Below are 20,144 nucleotides of genomic sequence, written 5' to 3' on the forward strand. Positions count from 1 at the left end.
AAAAACTCTGTTTTGTTGGTGCGTTTTGTTCGATAAAGTCCCTCTTTATATCCCAAAAACTCTGTTTTGTTGGTGCGTTTTGTTCGATAAAGTCCCTCTATATCCCAAAAACTCTGTTTTGTTGGTGCGTTTTGTTCGATAAAGCCCCTCTATATCCCAAAAACTCTGTTTTGTTGGTGCGTTTTGTTCGATAAAGCCCCTCTTTATATCCCAAAAACTCTGTTTTGTTGGTGCGTTTTGTTCGATAAAGCCCCTCTTTATATCCCAAAAACTCTGTTTTGTTGGTGCGTTTTGTTCGGTAAAGTCCCTCTTTATATCCCAAAAACTCTGTTTTGTTGGTGCGTTTTGTTCGATAAAGTCCCTCTATATCCCAAAAACTCTGTTTTGTTGGTGCGTTTTGTTCGATAAAGCCCCTCTATATCCCAAAAACTCTGTTTTGTTGGTGCGTTTTGTTCGATAAAGCCCCTCTTTATATCCCAAAAACTCTGTTTTGTTGGTGCGTTTTGTTCGATAAAGCCCCTCTTTATATCCCAAAAACTCTGTTTTGTTGGTGCGTTTTGTTCGGTAAAGTCCCTCTTTATATCCCAAAAACTCTGTTTTGTTGGTGCGTTTTGTTCGATAAAGTCCCTCTTTATATCCCAAAAACTCTGTTTTGTTGGTGCGTTTTGTTCGATAAAGTCCCTCTTTATATCCCAAAAACTCTGTTTTGTTGGTGCGTTTTGTTCGATAAAGTCCCTCTATATCCCAAAAACTCTGTTTTGTTGGTGCGTTTTGTTCGATAAAGCCCCTCTATATCCCAAAAACTCTGTTTTGTTGGTGCGTTTTGTTCGATAAAGCCCCTCTATATCCCAAAAACTCTGTTTTGTTGGTGCGTTTTGTTCGATAAAGTCCCCCTTTATATCCCAAAAACTCTGTTTTGTTGGTGCGTTTTGTTCGATAAAGCCCCTCTATATCCCAAAAACTCTGTTTTGTTGGTGCGTTTTGTTCGGTAAAGTCCCTCTTTATATCCCAAAAACTCTGTTTTGTTGGTGCGTTTTGTTCAGTAATCCACTGGCTCCGAGGAGGTCAAAACATGCAGACGAATACATCCTAATAGTACCGGTAAAGTCCCTCTTTATATCCCAAAAACTCTGTTTTGTTGGTGCGTTTTGTTCAGTAATCCACTGGCTCCGAGGAGGTCAAAACATGCAGACGAATACATCCTAATAGTACCGGTAAAGTTCCTCAACATGTCAAACGATGTTTAGAATTTATCCTCATGTTGTCAATTGTCTAAATAATCGATAATATTTCAACCGGACAATAGCGTATTTTTATTTTACCTTTATTGAACTAGGCAAGTCCGTTAAGAACAAATTCTTATTTTCAATGACGGCCCAGGAACAGTGGGTTAAGTTTCCCCCATCCCTCCAGCATTGTTTTGTTGTCTGAGTAAATTAAGAGGACTCGATGTACAGTACTTTTGAAAGATGAGACATTAAGGATTATAATAAATACCACTGATGTCATACAAGCAAGCCAAACACCCGGGAGTCCAAATGTGCACTTCACACTTCCATATCATAAAACGAATGGAATATACAGTGTCAACACATTTCCATGTCCATGTCAGTGTCAACATTTATGATGGCTGTATTTGATGTACAGTTACAAGATTACCTGGTGTTTTACCCTGGGTTATCCTGAACACAATGAGCCTGTGTTTGTTGTATTGTGGACAACATTTGCCACAGACCACGCATCTGAATGCACTTATGTTCACCAACATTATGAACTGCCTTGGATCACGTAAACAACAACTGTAATTGTGTGATGGCAGGGATGCAGGCCTGTATTCCAAACAAAACACCAAGTGTGCTTGTTCCTCAACAGCACAGCTAGGAGAGCTAAAAACAAAATGCACCTTTTTGTTGAAGACTCTTCTTTCAGTCAGAAAAGTGCATTGAAATGACTTACTGTGCAGGCTTTAGAGAGGTGTGGGCTCTTGGAGACACCAGTTAGTCCTCTCACTCAAACCTTGTCATTTTTTTGTCTTATGTTGCACCTACCCCAAATTATTACACATTTATTTTTATTTTATTTTACCTTTATTAAACCAGGCAAGTCAGTGGGTTAACTGCCTGTTCAGGGGCAGAACGACAGCTTGGGGATTTCGGGAACTTGCAACCTTCCGGTTACTAGTCCAACGCTCTAACCACTAGGCTACCCTGCCGCTCCAAATGCATCAGAAAGAACAGTCAGTGTAAAATGCACATAAATACGTCTGTGACGGTAATTGAATAACCCTGACAGTTATGGATGAAATATGTCAAATAAAATCAATAACGGTCAACCATGGAATTAGGCATACAATCATTTTGGGGGGAAATATTTAAGATGAACTATAAGGTAGATCAACTTGGCTTAATAGCGGGAGTATTTACTAATGACTATAAGCAATTGTTTTGCTGACTTAGTCTATTAAAGTGTCTACGTCTCCTCTTTCCAACGGTTGTTTGATGCTTCAGCAGCTCAACCTCTCGATGCACCGGGGTGTAGAAGTGCTGGTGTTCTAGCCTACACTGCACCTTATCATTCCCTGCTAGTAGATGAATAACTCTTATCTTTTTAAAAAGGTTGGATGTGTCTGACTATTTATTCATTATTCAACAGCAGTCGACAAGGTTGTTCTGGCTCTGAGGCCTATAATGTGCCCGTCCTCTCCAACCTGGCATGGTATAATTTGATACAGAATCGTTTCTTAATTTTATAGACTAATCAACGCTGATAAATAGGCTATGGACATTTAGCCTTTTTATTTGCTGCTATTTTAATGATAGTATGACAATCACATCTGTTTCTCCTCTTCATACTTTCCTTGCCAATTCATTATCTTATAACCTACTTTCAGAAAGCCTATGGTAGGCCTAGGTTTTTTAACATGTTTTAAGGAAGGGAGAAATATTTGCTCTTGACTGACATACTGGTGGCTTTGATTGACGGGTCCTTTTACAGTGGTGTGTGTGAGTTCGCTGATTCTCTCTCTCTACTGGCCTATATGTCCACTCAGAAAGTTTGCTGAAGTTTCCTGTCTGGAATCCATCTAATAAGAATCATATGCTCCTGTCATGATTTATTCTTGTAAAAGGCCTATTTTCAGTCGCTTAGCCTACATTATTTCTCTCATTGTGGGGGTCTTCTCTTAATATTTATAAGTAACCTAAATAATAATAATGAAATGCCATGATTATAGTGAAGTGTATTGGGTTGTTCCAAATATGTTTATTAATTAAGAAGCATATCCATGTACAAATAGAATTGTGACCTCCCCTTTTTACATAGGGCTTTTTAGGTCTAAGACAACAGTAACATTGAAACAAAATGGACACACAAACCAGTAACGTAGTGTATCAAAACACTGAAATTTGCACATTTCTTTTGATTCTGATAGCCTGTGTGTTAAATTGTCACATTTTGGTATTGAAAATCTGACATTTCTTAATTGGAATACTAGACTTAATTTAGAGGTAATAATAACTTGAATAATAATAATAATTGAAATGCGATTGATGATAGTGTAATGGTAATAGTGAAGTCTATGCTCTAATCCTGGTTGACTTGGCAAATGACCCTAACCTCAACTTCCAACACCGTCACAGCCCTACACACAATCAACGGTGTTATGTTTGGATTCGGAAAGTATTCCTACTCTTGATTTTTCCCACATTTTGTTACGTTCCAACCTTATTCTAAAATTGATTAAATAAAAAAAAATCATCAATACCCCATAATGACAAAACTAAAACAGGTTTCAAAGAAATTTCTGAAAATGTATTAAAAATAAATAGATACCTTATAAGTACAGTGCATATCAGAGAGAACAAGGTTGAAGGAATTGTCTGTAGAGCTCCGAGACACAATTGTGTCGAGGCACAGATCTGGGGAAGGGTACCAAAACATTTCTTTAGCATTTGAAGTTCCCCAAGAACACAGTGGCCTCCTCATTATTGAATTGAAGAAGTTTGGAACCACCAAGACACTTCCTAGAGCTGGCCGCCCGGCCAATCTGAGCAATCGGGGGAGAAGGGCCTTTGTCAGGGAAGTGACCAAGAACCAGATGGTCACTCTGACAGAGCTCCAGAGATCCTCTGTGGAAATGGGAGAACCACCCAGAAGGACAACCATCTCTGCAGCACTCCACCAATTAGACCTTTATGATAGAGGGGCCAGACGGAAGCCACTCAGTAAAAGGCACATGACAGCACGCTTGGAGTTTGCCAGAAGGCGCCTAAAGGACTCTGACCGTGAGAAACTAGACTCTCTGGTCTGATGAAACCAAGCTGATGCAAAGCGTCACGTCGGGAGGAAACCTGGCACCATCTCTACGGTGAAGCATGGTGGTGGCAGAATCATGCTTTGGGGGTGTTTTTCAGCGGCAGGGACTTAGAGACTAGTCAGGATCGAGGGAAAGATGAACGGAGAAAAGTACAAAGATCCTTGACGAAAACCTGCTCCAGAGCGCTCAGGACCTCAGACTGGTTCACCTTCCAACAGGACAACAACCCTAAGCACACAACCAAGACAATACAGGAGTGGCTTCAGGACAAGTCTCTGAATGTCCTTGAGTGGCCCAGCCACAGCCCGGACTTGAACCCGATCGAACATCTCTGGAGTAGAGGTCGACCGATTTATGATTTTTCAATGCCGATACCGATTATTGGGGGACCAAAAAAAGCCAATACCGATTAATCGGACTATTTATTTATTTATTTGTCATAATGACAATTACAACAATACTGAATGAACACTTATTTTAACTTAATATAATAGATCAATAAAATCAATTTAGCCTCATATAAATAATGAGACATGTTCAATTTGGTTTAAATAATGCAATAACAAAAAGTGTTGGAGAAGAAAGTAAAAGTGCAAAATGTTCCATGTAAGATAGCTAACGTTTAAGTTTCATGCTCAGAACATGAGAACATATGAAAGCTGGTGGTTCCTTTTAACATGAGTCTTCAATATTCCCAGGTAAGAGGTTTTAGGTTGTAGTTATTATAGGACTATTTCTCTCTATACCGTTTGTATTTCATATACCTTTGATTATTGGATGTTCTTATAGGCACTTTAGTATTGCCAGTGTAACAGTATAGCTTCCGTCTGTCATCCTCGCCCGTACCTGGGCTCGAACCAGGAACACATTGACAACAGCCATCCTCCAAGCATCGTTACCCATGCAGAGCAAGGGGAATAACTACTCCAAGTCTCAGAGCGAGTGACGTTTGAAACGCTATTAGCGCGCACCCCGCTAACTAGCTAGCCATTTCACATTGGTTACGCCAACCTAATCTCGGGAGTTGATAGGCTTGAAGTCATAAACAGCGCAATGATTGAAGCATTGCGAAGAGCTGCTGGCAAAACCCACAAAAGTGCTGTTTGAATGAATGCTTACGAGCGTGCTGGTGCCTACCATCGCTCAGTCAGACTGCTCTATCAAATCATAGACTTAATTATAACATAATAACACACAGAAATACGAGCCTTAGGTCATTAATATGGCCAAATCCGGAAACTATCATCTCGAAAACAAGACTTTTATTCTTTCAGTGAAATACGGAACCATTCCGTATTTTATCTAACGGGTGGCATCCATAAGTCTAAATATTGCTGTTACATTGCACAACCTTCAATGTTATGTCATAATTACGTAAAATTCTGGCAAATTAGGTGGCCCAAACTTGCATATCTGCGTGCAATGAATGCAAGAGAAGTGACACAATTTCACCTGGTTAATATTGCCTGCTAACCTGGATTTCTTTTAGATAAATATGTAGGTTTAAAAATATATACTTCTGTGTATTGATTTTAAGAAAGGCATTGATGTTTATGGTTAGGTACACATTGGAGCAAGGACAGTCCTTTTTCGCAAATACGCACCGCATCGATTATATGCAACGCAGGACACGCTAGATAAACTAGTAATATCAACCATGTGTAGTTGACTAGTGATTATGATTGATTGATTTTTTTTATAAGATAAGTTTAATAATGCTAGCTAGCAACTTACCTTGGCTTACTGCATTCGCGTAACAGGCAGGCTCCTTGTGGAGTGCAATGAGGCAGGTGGTTAGAGCATTGGACTAGGTAACTGTAAGGTTGCAAGATTGAATCCCCGAGCTGACAAGGTAAAAATCTGTCGTTCTGCCCCTGAACAAGGCAGTTAACCCACCATTCCTAGGCCGTCATTGAAAATTAGAATGTGTTCTTAACTGACTTGCCTAGTTAAATAAAGATTAAATAAAGGTGTAAAAAAAATTGTCCATAAATACAGATTTCCAATTGTTATGAAAACTTGAAATCGGCCTTTATTAATCGGGCATTTTGATTAATTGGTCAACCTCTACTTTGGGGAGACCTAAAAATAGCTGTGCAGCAAAACTCCCCATCCAACCTGACAGAGCTTGAGAGGATCTGCAGAGAAGAATGGGAGAAACTTACCAAATACATGTGTGCCAAGCTTGTAGCATCATACCCAAGAAAACTCGAGGCCGTAACCACTGCCAAAGGTGCTTCAACAAAGTCCTGAGTAAAGGGTCTGAGTACGAACACTACCGTTCAAAGGTTTGGGGTCACTTAGAAATGTCCTTAGACTGATCTGACCCTTCAGAAGAAAGGTCTTTGTTTCTAGCCATTTTGAGCCTGTAATCCAACCCACAAATTCTGATGCTCCAGATTCTCAACTAGTCTAAAGAAGGCCAGTTGTATTGCTTCTTTAATCAGAACAACAGTTTTCAGCTGTGCTAACAATTTCAAAAGGGTTTTCTAATGATCAATTAGCATTTTAAAATGATAAACTTGGATTAGCTAACACAACGTGCCATTGGAACACAGGAGTGATGGTTGCTGATATTGGGCCTCTATACGCCTATGTTTCCGGCAACAATGGTCATTTGCAACATTAACAACATCTACACTGTATTTCTGATCAATTTGATGTTATTTTAATGGACAAATGTGCTTTTCTTTCAAAAACAAGTACATTTCTAAGTGACCCCAAACTTCTGAACGGTAGTGAATTTAAATGTGATATTTCAGTTTTCACTTTTTTTATAAATTATCAAAAATGTTAAAAATAATAATAATAATAATAAATAAAATAAAAATTGCTTGGTCATTATGGGGTATTGTCTGTAGATTGATGAGGGAAAAAACTATTTATTCAATTTTAGAAAAGGCTGAATGTAATAAAATCGAGGTATCTTAATTTGAGGATGTTTGTTACAGCAGGAAAATAGTCTTGCAGCAACAGGAAATATGGATTATAATTAATGCACATTTTCGTAGCGGTTGATCTGTTGTCCTGCAACAGGGTGATCAAATTGAGATCCTACATCTGTAGTTGGCTTTTATGAGGGCGTTTTGCATTGCTTTTTAAAGTATGGCTGTGTCCTGATAACAGCACTCATAGAAGTGTTACCTTTACATATTTTAGCAGTAGGGTTGTTGTGCATTAACGCCTATGCACTAAGCTCCATCCCAATGATACTCAATACAATTCTACAGTGTAGGAGTCATCTACCAGATTCTTATTTTATCAAGAGCAAGCTGAAACAACTGCATAACACTGGAAGCTGTAGGACCCCAGCGATAGGCTGCCATCCTAGAGTCTGTCTGTTGGTGTCTCCTCTCGTTGAGCTGAGGACCCAGCTTGCCCAATGGCCGCCAGTGGTGTCGCCAGATTTACGTCACGACGTCTACACACACAACAGGAGAACAGGGACACAGTGGAGGTTGTTGTGTAAGACCTTATCTGTCTTCCCTCACACTGCCCCCTCCCCTCTGCCCGTCTAAACGTTTTGTGACGGTACAGTGACGGGCTCCACACACACACACACACACACACACACTACTTGCATGGTGGTTACTTTATTATTAGAAGGCCTGTGCCACCTGGGGCTTAGTCAATAGTCCTTTGTCTCAGCACTATTCTTCAGATTTCTATCTATAGATTGTACTCCACTGAATCTATTAGAACAGGTATGGTCAACAATACAAGACTCAGTGGCCTTGAACAAACTGAGACAAACATCCAGCTATCTCTACTTCATAGTAGTCAAAGCAATACAAGGACGTCCCTGCTGTATGTAATGCTGCCATTTTCTACTATCAGTTATTTACCCACATTACAGTTTGTTGTGGTAATCTCCGTGTTTGCATGGCCTGCTTTGTTTTCGTCTCAGACCCAATGTTTGTTGCTCTTCTATAATCAAGATGATGTTGAATAAAGTCTGCCACTCGAAGTTGCAGCTTTTCTGGGTTACATTTGTTTATAGCGTACTGGGCTTGTGCCTTACTCAGGGTGAGTGTGTTGACAGGACAGCACACAATTCAGTTGAACATGTTTTCATCTAATATTGTTTCTCTATGGGCCAATAGTCATCAGACTGTAGGCTAATCATGGGAATGGTAGAGGAGGTTTGATGGTGGGGGTGCAGCAGTGTGTGTGTATGGTAAGTAATAGTGTGTGTCTGGTTGGAAGGATTGAAAGAGCAGCCGTCTTTCTCTCTACAAGCCTCTCCTCTCCTGCCCCCGGGGGTCTTCATTATGCCTGGACCAACCCAGCTGAGATCTGACTAACACATCCATCTCTTCTTCACTCTCTCTTCCACTTTTTCTCATTCTCTGTGCTGACTGTGACTATCCAGCTCTCCTCCTGCTCTCACTTTCTTTCACACTCTCTTCCTCTCCTTATCTCCCTCACCTTCACACTCTCTTCCTTATCTCCCTCACCTTCACACTCTCTTCCTCTCCTCATCTCCCTCACTTTCACACTCTCACCCTACAAACCCAACTTGTTGAAACATAATGAAAGGAAAAACTACTAAACAAAAACCTTATCAACAGCAATGTCTAGGCTGAGATTGCAATTCACCATCCGTCCGCGTTTCTGGGAAACGGCAGCGAGGTAGTGGATTGGAGGTTTGGGTAAGTGCCATCCAGACAGTTTACATGAAGGGCATTATTTATACACAAAGCACCAATCAGAGAGTCTTTGATGACCTCACTGCACGTTGACACACACCACACACACAGTGGAAAAGGCTGGGGCCTGGGTTTCCACATAAGGAACCACTGTTCTTCTGGTGGGACTTGGACGTATTGTGTGTTGGAGCAGTAGAGGTTCGTTTGTAAACAATACCCACCTTCAGTTAGTTTAGGAGCTGCTGCTGTTACTGCTTCTCTTTTGCAAGCCTCTAGCTAGCGCCCGATAGCGGCCTGCCTCTAGCTAGCGCCCGATAGCGGCCTGCCTCTAGCTAGCGCCCGGTAGCGGCCTGCCTCTAGCTAGCGCCCGGTAGCGGCCTGCCTCTAGCTAGCGCCCGGTAGCGGCCTGCCTCTAGCTAGCGCCCGATAGCGGCCTGCCTCTAGCTAGCGCCCGATAGCAGCCTGCCTCTAGCTAGCGCCCGATAGCGGCCTGCCTCTAGCTAGCGCCCGATAGCGGCCTGCCTCTAGCTAGCGCCCGGTAGCGGCCTGCCTCTAGCTAGCGCCCGGTAGCGGCCTGCCTCTAGCTAGCGCCCGGTAGCGGCCTGCCTCTAGCTAGCGCCCGGTAGCGGCCTGCCCCTCCTCCTCTGTTTAGCTCTCTTTTTCTCTAACCCCTCCTCTCTGCTGTCTCTCTACCTAATTTTCTCTCTTCTTCTCCCTGTCTTTGCCATGCTTTCCCTTTCCTCCCCTCCCTCCCTCTATCTCTCTCTCCCTCCCTCCCTCCCTCTATCTCTCTCCTCCCTCCCTCTATCTCTCTCTCCCTCACTCCGTCACTCCAGACCTCACTGTGTAAAGACAGACATTTAGCTCTTCTTGGCCTCCTGCCCACCTCCATGTGAGCTTCATTTCATGTGTTTATGCTGTTTTCCATGCAGCCGTTGAAGTGGTAGTGTTTCTCCGGGCCAAACTGTGTCTGTTTTGCGTTCCAGGGAGCTGCTCTGGTATGTGCTGTGTAGTCCCGCTGCAGACTAGTCTGTCTCTGTTTGGGACGTCACACAACAGCAGTTTTTGCGTCATCTGCCAGCATACTATAGGAAATCATTGTGAAGCAGGAGGGGGAGGAGTGTGTGTGTGTGTGTGTGTGTGTGTGTGTGTGTGTGTACACACACATGCATATGATATGTGTACATGCATATGTATCTGGATGCATATGTGCATAGAATGTGTCTGCATACCTGCATGTGTCGATGCGTGTTATTGTCTGAGTGTGTGTGTGAACATGTATGTTTTCCTGCGTATGTGTGTGCACATTTGAGTGTCATTCCTGTACACTCAACGATGCAGCAAAAACTCTTCCTCTCTTCTGCTTTTGGAGAGGCTCCCATTGTGGCCAGGCTGTGCTCAATGTAAATGGAGTGGTCCTGGCTAAACATTTAGTGACGACTCCAAAAGCATGAAAGCGGGAGGGAGGGAGGCAGCAAAAAGGAATCTCCCTTTTGTTTCGTTTTTTCTCTCTCGTGAGCGAGCGGATTGAGTGCACAATGAAATGCTCTCGGCTTTAACCATAACCCTCTACGCCTGCCCCTACTCTCTCTGAGAGAGAATATCCTCTCTCCATGGATAGGAATAGAGCGGAGTTCTAAATAAAGCCAGAGAGAAAGAGAGAGGGGCAGGATGGCTCTAGCCAAGCCAAAGCAGGCTGGAGCAGAGCAGAGGGGGGAGGGTGTGTGTCTCTCTCTCTCATGCCGCGAGAGCTCGCAGCTTCTTGGCAGTATTTCAAAAATGAGCCTCTGAAAGCCCTGGCGAGCCGAGCAGACATATTGAGACTAGAGACACACGGGGATGGCCGCCTGCGCCGCCACCGCTTCGCTCCAAACGTAGCGCTCGCTCACCATGGTCGGAAGGTACCTCTCCTCAGGTAGTGTTCCTGCTTTTCGCCCGTGATCCCCCCTCTCTTTCTCTTTATTCGCTGGGCGTCTTTCACTGCGTTGTGCATTGTAGTGCGCGATTGCCTTTAAATGCATGCAAGTACTAAGATAAGTACGATTTTGCAACGGAAAACATCCAGCAGCGACAGATGACATTCTGATGAATATCTTCATGAGGATAGTTTTAGTGTGTTTTTTCAGAGAAGCGACCGTGCTGCAGGAAGAGAGAGAGAGAAACAGATACAGACTGTAGCTCTGAGCGTTTTTGGCTCTGGTTCAGATTTGATAAAATGGCGTCCTGTACTACACCACAGAAACCACACCGCTGTGTCTGAGACACTGCCCTTTTCTCCCTCCCTCTCTTTCTGTTTTTCCATTTGTATATAATCATTGGAAGAAGCCTAAGCTCTGCAGAGAGTGAGAGACAGACAGCCAGCAAAAGCTTGCAGACAAACAGCATCTCTCCCCATTTAAAGATCAGACAAAAGCAGACGCTGTGTGTGTGCAGTCCGTTCCGCTCACACATGCATGTGGAGGCACACCCAAAACAACGAGAGGGAACTGACGCGGCGGCAGAGTGATTACCACGGCTTTTGGACTGACTCACTTCTTATGCACCAAGCTGCTTCAGGGGATAGTTCTAGAACTGTTGTTACCCAAGCCTCTCTCAGCAGTGGTTTCTTTATTGGAAGAGAAAGAAATCCTACTGTTTGGGTTTGAGGAGTAGAGGCAGTAGAGCGATTTGAGGGGACTGGGAGGCAATCTTCTGTACAGCAGGGGTGCAACGTTACGAAACATTCAGATATAAATGTTGTATTGTGTAGTTTAGGTACTTGTGTTTGTCATATCAGCTGTACACATCACAATGATGCCGGAACAAATGTAAAGTGTTTCACCTAATCGAATACACTCCAGGGCAGAGTGGTTATCAGTCGAGCCAAATGTTTGTGAAGCTGGTGTCAGGACCAGACTGAGGCTGAACTGCAGGACTCAAGGGGTCAAGGGTTAGGACTGAGGATGGGTGTCTTCGGATCTGCCGGTGGACTCCACCTAGGCCTCCCACTTTATTCCAAGATGGCTGCAACTAGGGTAAAGCTGTTGCGATTACTAGGCTTGGGTGATATACCGTTAATACTGTATACCGGGGTATTTGGAAATATGCAGAATAAACAGAACTCCCACAACATTTCAACCAGGGTTGGACAGTAGACAGATTGTCATACTGTACCATACCGGGGTATACTGTATTACCAGAAGTGCACACAAGGGGGAGCTATTTAGTTATCAAAATAATGACACACAAAATCATTTAGGCAACCGGGTTCTTGATCCAGGAGGGGATTGAATGTCTCTGCTGTAACCAAGAAGCTTGATCTTAACATCGAGCCACTTAGCTAACAAGTTAGCAAACCAAATGACATCTTATAGTTTTACTTAACTTATAGTTAGTTATACGCAGTGGCGTATTCGCACCGAACTGTTCTGTACGGGGACCTCGGTTCGGTCAGTACTGTGAACCTGAAATGAATACAGAAAACCAATAAAAACACTAGCCTATACCTACACTGAGTTGTATGCCATCGCCTCGTGAGTAAATTTGAGCTGAATAAACATTGTAGGCTATTAAAACAAGTACAGCCTATGCGCACGTTGTAATCGAAATTCTAATCTTAACTGGCTGATTTTAAAACTATCCTTTTGTGAGGCGCAGCCGGGAACTGTGTAGATGGGGACTGGTGGGCTCCAGAAGCCAGAATTGAAGGGTCCTCCATCATCGGTTAAATCTCCAGTTTGGGAACATTTTGGCATATACACTACCGGTCAAAAGTTTTCAACACTTACTCATTCAAAGGTTTTTCTTTATTTTTACTAATTTCTACTTTGTAAAATAATAGTGAAGACATAAACTATGAAATGACACATATGGAATCATGTAGTAACCAAAAAAGTGTTAAACAAATCAAAATATATGTTACATTTGAGATTCCTCAAAGTAGCCACCCTTTGCCTTGAGGACAGCTCTGCACACTCTTGGCATATGTTTAGATGCCAACTGTTGTCATGTTATCTTCTAGGTATGAAGACAAACTAACCTTGTCCCTTTCTCCCTCTCTCTCCCTCCATCCTCTCTTTCTCTCCATCCTCTCTCATCCAACAGAGCTGCCCCCACAGAGTGGCCCGGGAGCCCATTATGAGAATCCCCATTGGGGACACCAGCCAGCCAATCGGAGTGCCACTTCCGCCTCAGCGTCGGCCAATCACAGTGGCTGGGATACAGTGATCATCGACGAGAGCGACACCGAGGCCTGGCCCTCCATTTCCCGCAGCAGCCAGAGCCAGGGCCCTACAGGAGGATGCCCCTCGGACACTGACCCGGCCAGCAGCAGCAGTATGAGCATGGCCACGGGGGCCAACGGCCAGACAGGCCACTTTCCTGCCAACTACCCCAGCAGCAAAGGAGCCAGCTCTGGGCCCGGCAGCTCAGCCAATCACCCTGGGGCAGGCACGGTCGGCATGGCCTCCAGCCAAGGAGCAGCCAATCGGGGCTGGGGATCTGGTCCCGGTCCCTCCCCCCATGGCCCTCCTCAGTCCTCCTCTGTCGGGGGTGGGGAGGGGAAGAGTGATGGCCCAATGGGAGGAGGAGGAGGCAGGGGTTGGGGCTCCTCTTCCTCCACCACCTCCAACTTGAACCTGAACCCCAATGCCAACCCTTCGGCCTGGCCCGTTCTGGGGCACGACGGGGGCGGAGGAGCGGGGGCAAGCAGCTCAGGGGGAGCCAACCCCAATCAACCCCCTTCTTCTCAACCCCCTCCAAACCTCTGCAACCCGCCAGGCACCTCTCACGCCCAGGGGAACGGCATCAGAGGAGGATCCATGGTGGGGGGCACCAACGGCAACCTTCCGGTTGGGGGAGGCAGCTCCTGGGGAGAATCATCTGAGCCACACCCATCCTCATCCACGAATGTGTCTTTCAGCTCAGAACCTCAGAACCTTAACACTGACGGACCAAATCATACTAGCAAGCAACAGGAGCCCCCTATCCACAGCGTGTCCGGCTGGAGTGGCCCCTCCGGAGGTATGGGCTCCCTGGGCCAGCCTCCTCCTGGAGCTTCCCAGCTGGTCAATGGAGAGGATGGCAGCACCGTCTGGGGCAACAATGGAGACTCCAAGTCAGTCGCCTCCTCCGCGGAGCCTTCGGGCTGGGACTCTGGGGCCGGGGGCTGGGGGAGCCATGGAAGCAGTGGTGGTGGAACCTCTGGAGGCTGGGGAGGCCAGAGCAGCAGAGACGCCTGGGGGAAGCAGCATTCTGGCGAGGTCCAGGGGGGCTGGGACGCCCCCAGCTCTCCTCCCCAGCAGGCCAGATCCTGGAGCACCCGAGCCCCTAGCACCACGGCGGCCAGCGAGGGCAGCAGCGAGGGCATGGATGGAGAGGGACACTCCCTCCGACAGGACCGGTCGTCCAGGGATGAGCCTGCCCCCCTGCTCCCAGCCCCTGACCTGGACCCCAGGGTGCTGTGCAACACAGGCTGGGGCCAGACCCCCGTCCGCCAGCACACGTCCTGGGACATGGAGGAGGCGGCACGCACCCAACGAAAGGCAGATGCTGCCGGGACGGACTCTTGGGGAGGCTCCGGCCCCAACACTCCCACCGAGCCAGCCCAAGGGCCCTCCAACCCCAGCCACGGACCCCCTCATCGGGCTGACCCCAAGAGCGAGGGTCCCGGGCCTGGTCCTCAGGCTGCCCCTGGCTGGGGTGGTTCCAAGCCTCCAGCCAGCCAACCCGGCTCTGGCTGGGGTGAACCACCGAGCAGCAAGAATCCCCCCAACGGTCCTGGGGGCTGGGGGAACCCCCCACCAGGAGGCCCCGGGTCAGGCCCCAACATGCCCAAAGCTGGGAACCAGTCCTGGGGTGCTCCAGAGGAAAAGTCCTCAAGCTGGGATGGTTCCCACGGCAAGGCCCCCAAGCCCCAGGGCTGGGGAGATGGGCCCAAGCCGCCCCACAGCGGCTGGGGCAACAGCGCTGGAGGAGGGGGCAATGGAGGAGGGGGGGACTGGAGAGAGCCTGCAGATGGCAAGAAGAGCAGTCCCACCACCAACCCTCCCTGGGAGGGAGAAGGAGCAGGAGGCTGGAAAGAGAGCAACCGAGGCTGGGGAAAACCTGGTCCGGGGATGGGGGGAAATGTTGGTGGAGGCTGGGGGGAGCCAGCGATGGCCCAGCAGCGCCCAAGTTGCCCTGCCCAAGGATGGGGCGGCAAGCCCCAGGAGAGCTCCAACGGCAATAGCGGAGGAGTTAGAGGGAGCATGGGCGGGGCAGGAGGTGGAGAAGGGAGCATGGGATCCTGGGGAGGCCCTGGCCCCGTGAAGCCCAGTGTATCAGGCCGGGAGGGCAACGGGGGAGGAGGAGGGAGCAAGCAGGACCCCTCAGGAGGAGAGCCCACAGGGTGGGAGGAACCTTCCCCACCCTCCATCCGACGCAAGATGGAGATTGACGACGGCACCTCGGCTTGGGGCGACCCGGGCGCCTACAACAAGACGGTCAACCTCTGGGACAAGAACAACCCTGGGGGAGGAGGGCCACCCCAAGGTAGACCCCCAGGGAACGCCCCCGCATGCCCCCCTGGAAACAACAACAACCACCCACCACATCACACCTACCACGGCCCCCCACCACCCCTCCAGAGCCATGGGGGCCACAACCCCCAGGGCCCAGGCCAGAACAGTGGGCCAATGGACACAGCCATGCCTCACCAGACTGCGCCTCCACCACACAGCAGACCACCCCTCATGGGTCCAGGTGAGAAGACATACTCTATGAATGGACTGCTTATAGTGTTACTGTGATTGTGTCCTTGATAATCTTGTGTTTTGACAATGCCATCTAGCTTTTAGATCAGGAGTCTTATGAAGTTGTGAAGCGTCCTGCAATGTTGGGTTTACGTTTTGCACATGTAGTCATGGGAGGAGAACCGTGTTGGGTTTACGTTTTGTACATGTAGTCATGGGAGGAGAACCGTGTTGGGTTTACGTTTTGTACATGTAGTCATGGGAGGAGAACCGTGTTGGGTTTACGTTTTGTACATGTAGTCATGGGAGGAGAACCGTGTTGGGTTTACGTTTTGTACATGTAGTCATGGGAGGAGAACCGTGTTGGGTTTACGTTTTGTACATGTAGTCATGGGAGGAGAACCGTGTTGGGTTTACGTTTTGTACATGTAGTCATGGGAGGAGAACCGTGTTGGGTTTACGTTTTGTACATGTAGTCATGGGAGGAGAACCGTGTTGGGTTTATGTTTTGTACATGTAGTCATGGGAGGAGAACCGTGTTGGGCTTACGTTTTGTACATGTAGTCATGGGAGGAGAACCGTGTTGGGTTTACGTTTTGTACATGTAGTCATGGGAGGAGAACCGTGTTGGGTTTATGTTTTGTACATGTAGTCATGGGAGGAGAACCGTGTTGGGCTTACGTTTTGTACATGTAGTCATGGGAGGAGAACAGTGTTGGGCTTACGTTTTGTACATGTAGTCATGGGAGGAGAACCGTGTTGGGTTTACGTTTTGTACATGTAGTCATGGGAGGAGAACCGTGTTGGGCTTACGTTTTGTACATGTAGTCATGGGAGGAGAACAGTGTTGGGCTTACGTTTTGTACATGTAGTCATGGGAGGAGAACCGTGTTGGGTTTATGTTTTGTACATGTAGTCATGGGAGGAGAACCGTGTTGGGTTTACGTTTTGTACATGTAGTCATGGGAGGAGAACAGTGTTGTGGGTTTTACAAACCTAACAGGCAGAATGAATTCACTGTGCCAGGCCTGATAAAGATTTGTTGTTTTGTTAAAAAGCGGCATCTTAAAACCGTTGTTGCAGTTCAATCAACTGTTATTATACTGTGAACACACAAGAACAAGGAAATAGTTGTCTGTTCTACCTATGACAACACAACATCTTGTTAGGTGGCGCACAGCGAACACATGCTTGGCTCCAAAACGTTGATCCGTTTAAAGGTAAAACCTCGCCTCTTAGATTTCCATCTAAATGAAGAACCAAATTGGCGAAAGCGATGCCAGCCCGCCCTGACCCCACCCCCTTTTACTTCTCTGAAGCTCGCTCTCCTCTGATTTCACAACAACAACACGGGCGCCCCCATCTGTGTGCGTAACTGTGGCAACCTCACGTGGGCACACGTGGCGGAGGAAGCCCAAGAATGCTGTTTACTAACCCGGCTTGTGAAAATAGCGATTGGAGCCACAAAACGTTTGAGCTGTGGAGGAAGTGTGTGATTATAGGAGTAACCACCATCTGTCAGTAGTTAGAGGAGGAGAGAGAGAGCGAGCGGGAGGAGGAGGAGGGGGGGGGCGGAGGAGGAGGAGGGGGGGAGAGCGGAGGAGGAGGAGAGGGAGAGAGAGCGGAGGAGGAGGAGAGTGGGAGAGAGAGCGGAGGAGGAGGAGAGTGGGAGAGAGAGAGGAGGAGGAGGAGGGGGGAGAGAGGGAGCGGAGGAGGGGGAGAGAGGGAGAGTTTAGATCCCCTGCTGGTTCTGGCTAGTCACTGCCCCATATGCTGCTCTTTTATGCACCACAATCAACCATGCAACACACAATAATACAATACAAGTTTTGTGTCCATACAGTATACACTGAAATATGTCTTTAGTTTCCTTCACTCCTTTCCCACATAACCCTGATACTTAAAATGACAAGCTATTGATTTCTTTAACATCAGTGGTCATGACGGAAAGGAGATGAGGAGATAATCATAACTGAGAGAGTGAAATCTGATCCAGGAAGTAGACCTCTTGGAGCAATAGACAAACTGGCACAGGCAGAGATGGGGCTGCCTGACTTTCAGCCAGGCCAACTGGTTACCACAGACAGGGCCAAGAGTTAAACAGCCTCCTCTGTCCTGGACTGGCCAAGGTCCAGCCTGTCCTGCATAAAGGGGCATTGTAGAAACCAGGAAAAGGTTAGGAATGGTACATTTTAGCAATATGATTTTCTTCTATGTTTTTGTTACACTGTGACTGTTTAAACTTAGATTTAGAACAAGGATGCACACAATGTTGAAATTGACAATACATGCATTTTGTTAGGTGTATGAATGGCAGTGCAGGGGTTTCTCCTGTAGGATCAAAAACAAATCCCATGCACTGAACACAACAGGTGTGTGTAGACGTTACAGTGAAATGCTTACTTACAAGCCCTTAACCAACAGTGCCGTTTTAAGGAAATAAGACTTAATTTAGTAAATATTTGCTTCAGAAAAGTACATAAAAAAGTAACAATAACAAGATTATATACCGCGGGTACCGGTACCGAGTCAGTGTGTGGGAGTACGGGGTAGTGGAGGTAATATGTAGGTAGGGGTAAAGTGACTATGCATAGATAATAAACAGAGGGGCAGCCATTTGATTCATTGTTCAGCCGTCTTGTGGCTTGGGGGTAGAAACTGATAAGGAGCCTTTTGGACCTATAACATGTGAACAAAATGGACCTAAGGTTCCAGAGCAAGAGTTTGTTTTGGGTCCGTTGTTCTCTGTACTGTTATCCAATCCACGTGTGCCCTCAAAGTCATCCTGTTCCTAGGCTGGGGGGAGCCTTCCAGTGCCCACCCCAAACCAGAGCCCTCCTGGGGGGAGCCTGCTCCCCCTCTGGTCAGCGTGGACAACGGGACCTCCGCCTGGGGGAAACCCACCGGGAGCCATGGGGGCTGGGGTGTGGGTGACAACAGCCCTGAACCCTACAGACGGGGCAACCCACCCCTTGGATCTGCACCTTGCAAACCAGGTGAGAAGGACTCTAGTACTTTTTATAGATTAGATCAGATTTTTCCTGATTAATTGAAATTGCTGATGTTTTCACAATGGCTGGGACCTCATGACATTACAAAATGTTTAACATTTGAGTCATTTAGCAGACGCTCTTATCCAGAGCAACTTACAGTAACAATTAGGGTTAAGTGTCTTGATCAAGGGCACGTCAACAGATTTTGCACCTAGTCGGCTCGAGGATTCAAACCAACAACCGGCAGGCTACGCAAGGTAGCCTAGACCTCTAGGCTACCTGCAGACACTAGACCTCTAGGCTACCTGCAGACACTAGACCTCTAGGCTACCTGCAGACACTAGACCTCTAGGCTACATGCAGACACTAGACCTCTAGGCTACCTGCAGACACTAGACCTCTAGGCTACCTGCAGGCTACATTGCGTGCTGATGGAATCATGAGAATCACAATACATGTCCTATGTGTAATATGAATTGATACTGTGATTTTATTGCGTTTCCATGTTCTGAACATATTGCTCACCGTATGTCTGCTGCAGAGGAACAGGAAAGCCATGAGAAAACACCTTTTGATCAGTCATGGAAATAAAATTGCTCATAACAAATTGACTCCCTATTTAGTATGCAGCTACACTGACCTCTGGTGGCAGGCTGAATACACAATGTATTCTCCAATAGTCTTTCTTTATGAACTTTACCAGTGCATGGCTGTGCTATACTAAAATAAGTCTAAATCAACTGACAATTCAAACACCCCACTGTCAGAACCAATACAAATACCCCACTGTCAGAACCAATACAAATACCCCACTGTCAGAACCAATACAAATACCCCACTGTCAGAACCAATACAAACACTCCACTGTCAGAACCAATACAAACACTCCACTGTCAGAACCAATACAAACACTCCACTGTCAGAACCAATACAAATACCCCACTGTCAGAACCAATACAAATACCCCACTGTCAGAACCAATACAAATACCCCACTGTCAGAACCAATACAAACACTCCACTGTCAGAACCAATACAAACACTCCACTGTCAGAACCAATACAAATACCCCACTGTCAGAACCAATACAAATACCCCACTGTCAGAACCAATACAAATACCCCACTGTCAGAACCAATACAAATACCCCACTGTCAGAACCAATACAAGTAGCCCACTGTCAGAACCAATTCAAATACCCCACTGTCAGAACCAATACAAATACCCCACTGTCAGAACCAATACAAATACCCCACTGTCAGAACCAATACAAATACCCCACTGTCAGAACCAATACAAACACCCCACTGTCAGAACCAATTCAAATACCCCACTGTCAGAACCAATACAAATACCCCACTGTCAGAACCAATACAAATACCCCACTGTCAGAACCAATACAAATACCCCACTGTCAGAACCAATACAAATACCCCACTGTCAGAACCAATACAAACACCCCACTGTCAGAACCAATA

General features: G+C 46.5%; 1 protein-coding gene across 21 annotated transcripts in view; it reads left to right on the forward strand.

Moving 5' to 3' along the window:
* LOC110514101 (trinucleotide repeat-containing gene 6C protein) overlaps positions 1–20,144 on the forward strand; it is an 83,995-nt gene that overhangs the window by 49,909 nt on the left and 13,942 nt on the right. For 14 of the 21 annotated variants that reach the window (XM_090197205.1, XM_090197206.1, XM_090197207.1 and 11 more), the window contains exons 5-6: positions 13,048–15,684; positions 18,470–18,670. In XM_090197205.1, the coding sequence (XP_090053331.1) occupies positions 13,048–15,684; positions 18,470–18,670 (2,838 nt within the window). Of the gene's footprint in view, positions 1–10,547; positions 10,880–13,047; positions 15,685–18,469; positions 18,671–20,144 lie in introns of those variants that run through there. The other 7 variants (XM_090197217.1, XM_090197220.1, XM_090197221.1 and 4 more) reach the window with 1 other exon arrangement.

Source organism: Oncorhynchus mykiss, chromosome 13 (genome assembly GCF_057628025.1).
Source record: "Oncorhynchus mykiss isolate SJ-2025 chromosome 13, ASM5762802v1, whole genome shotgun sequence".
Classification (NCBI taxonomy): domain Eukaryota; kingdom Metazoa; phylum Chordata; class Actinopteri; order Salmoniformes; family Salmonidae; genus Oncorhynchus; species Oncorhynchus mykiss.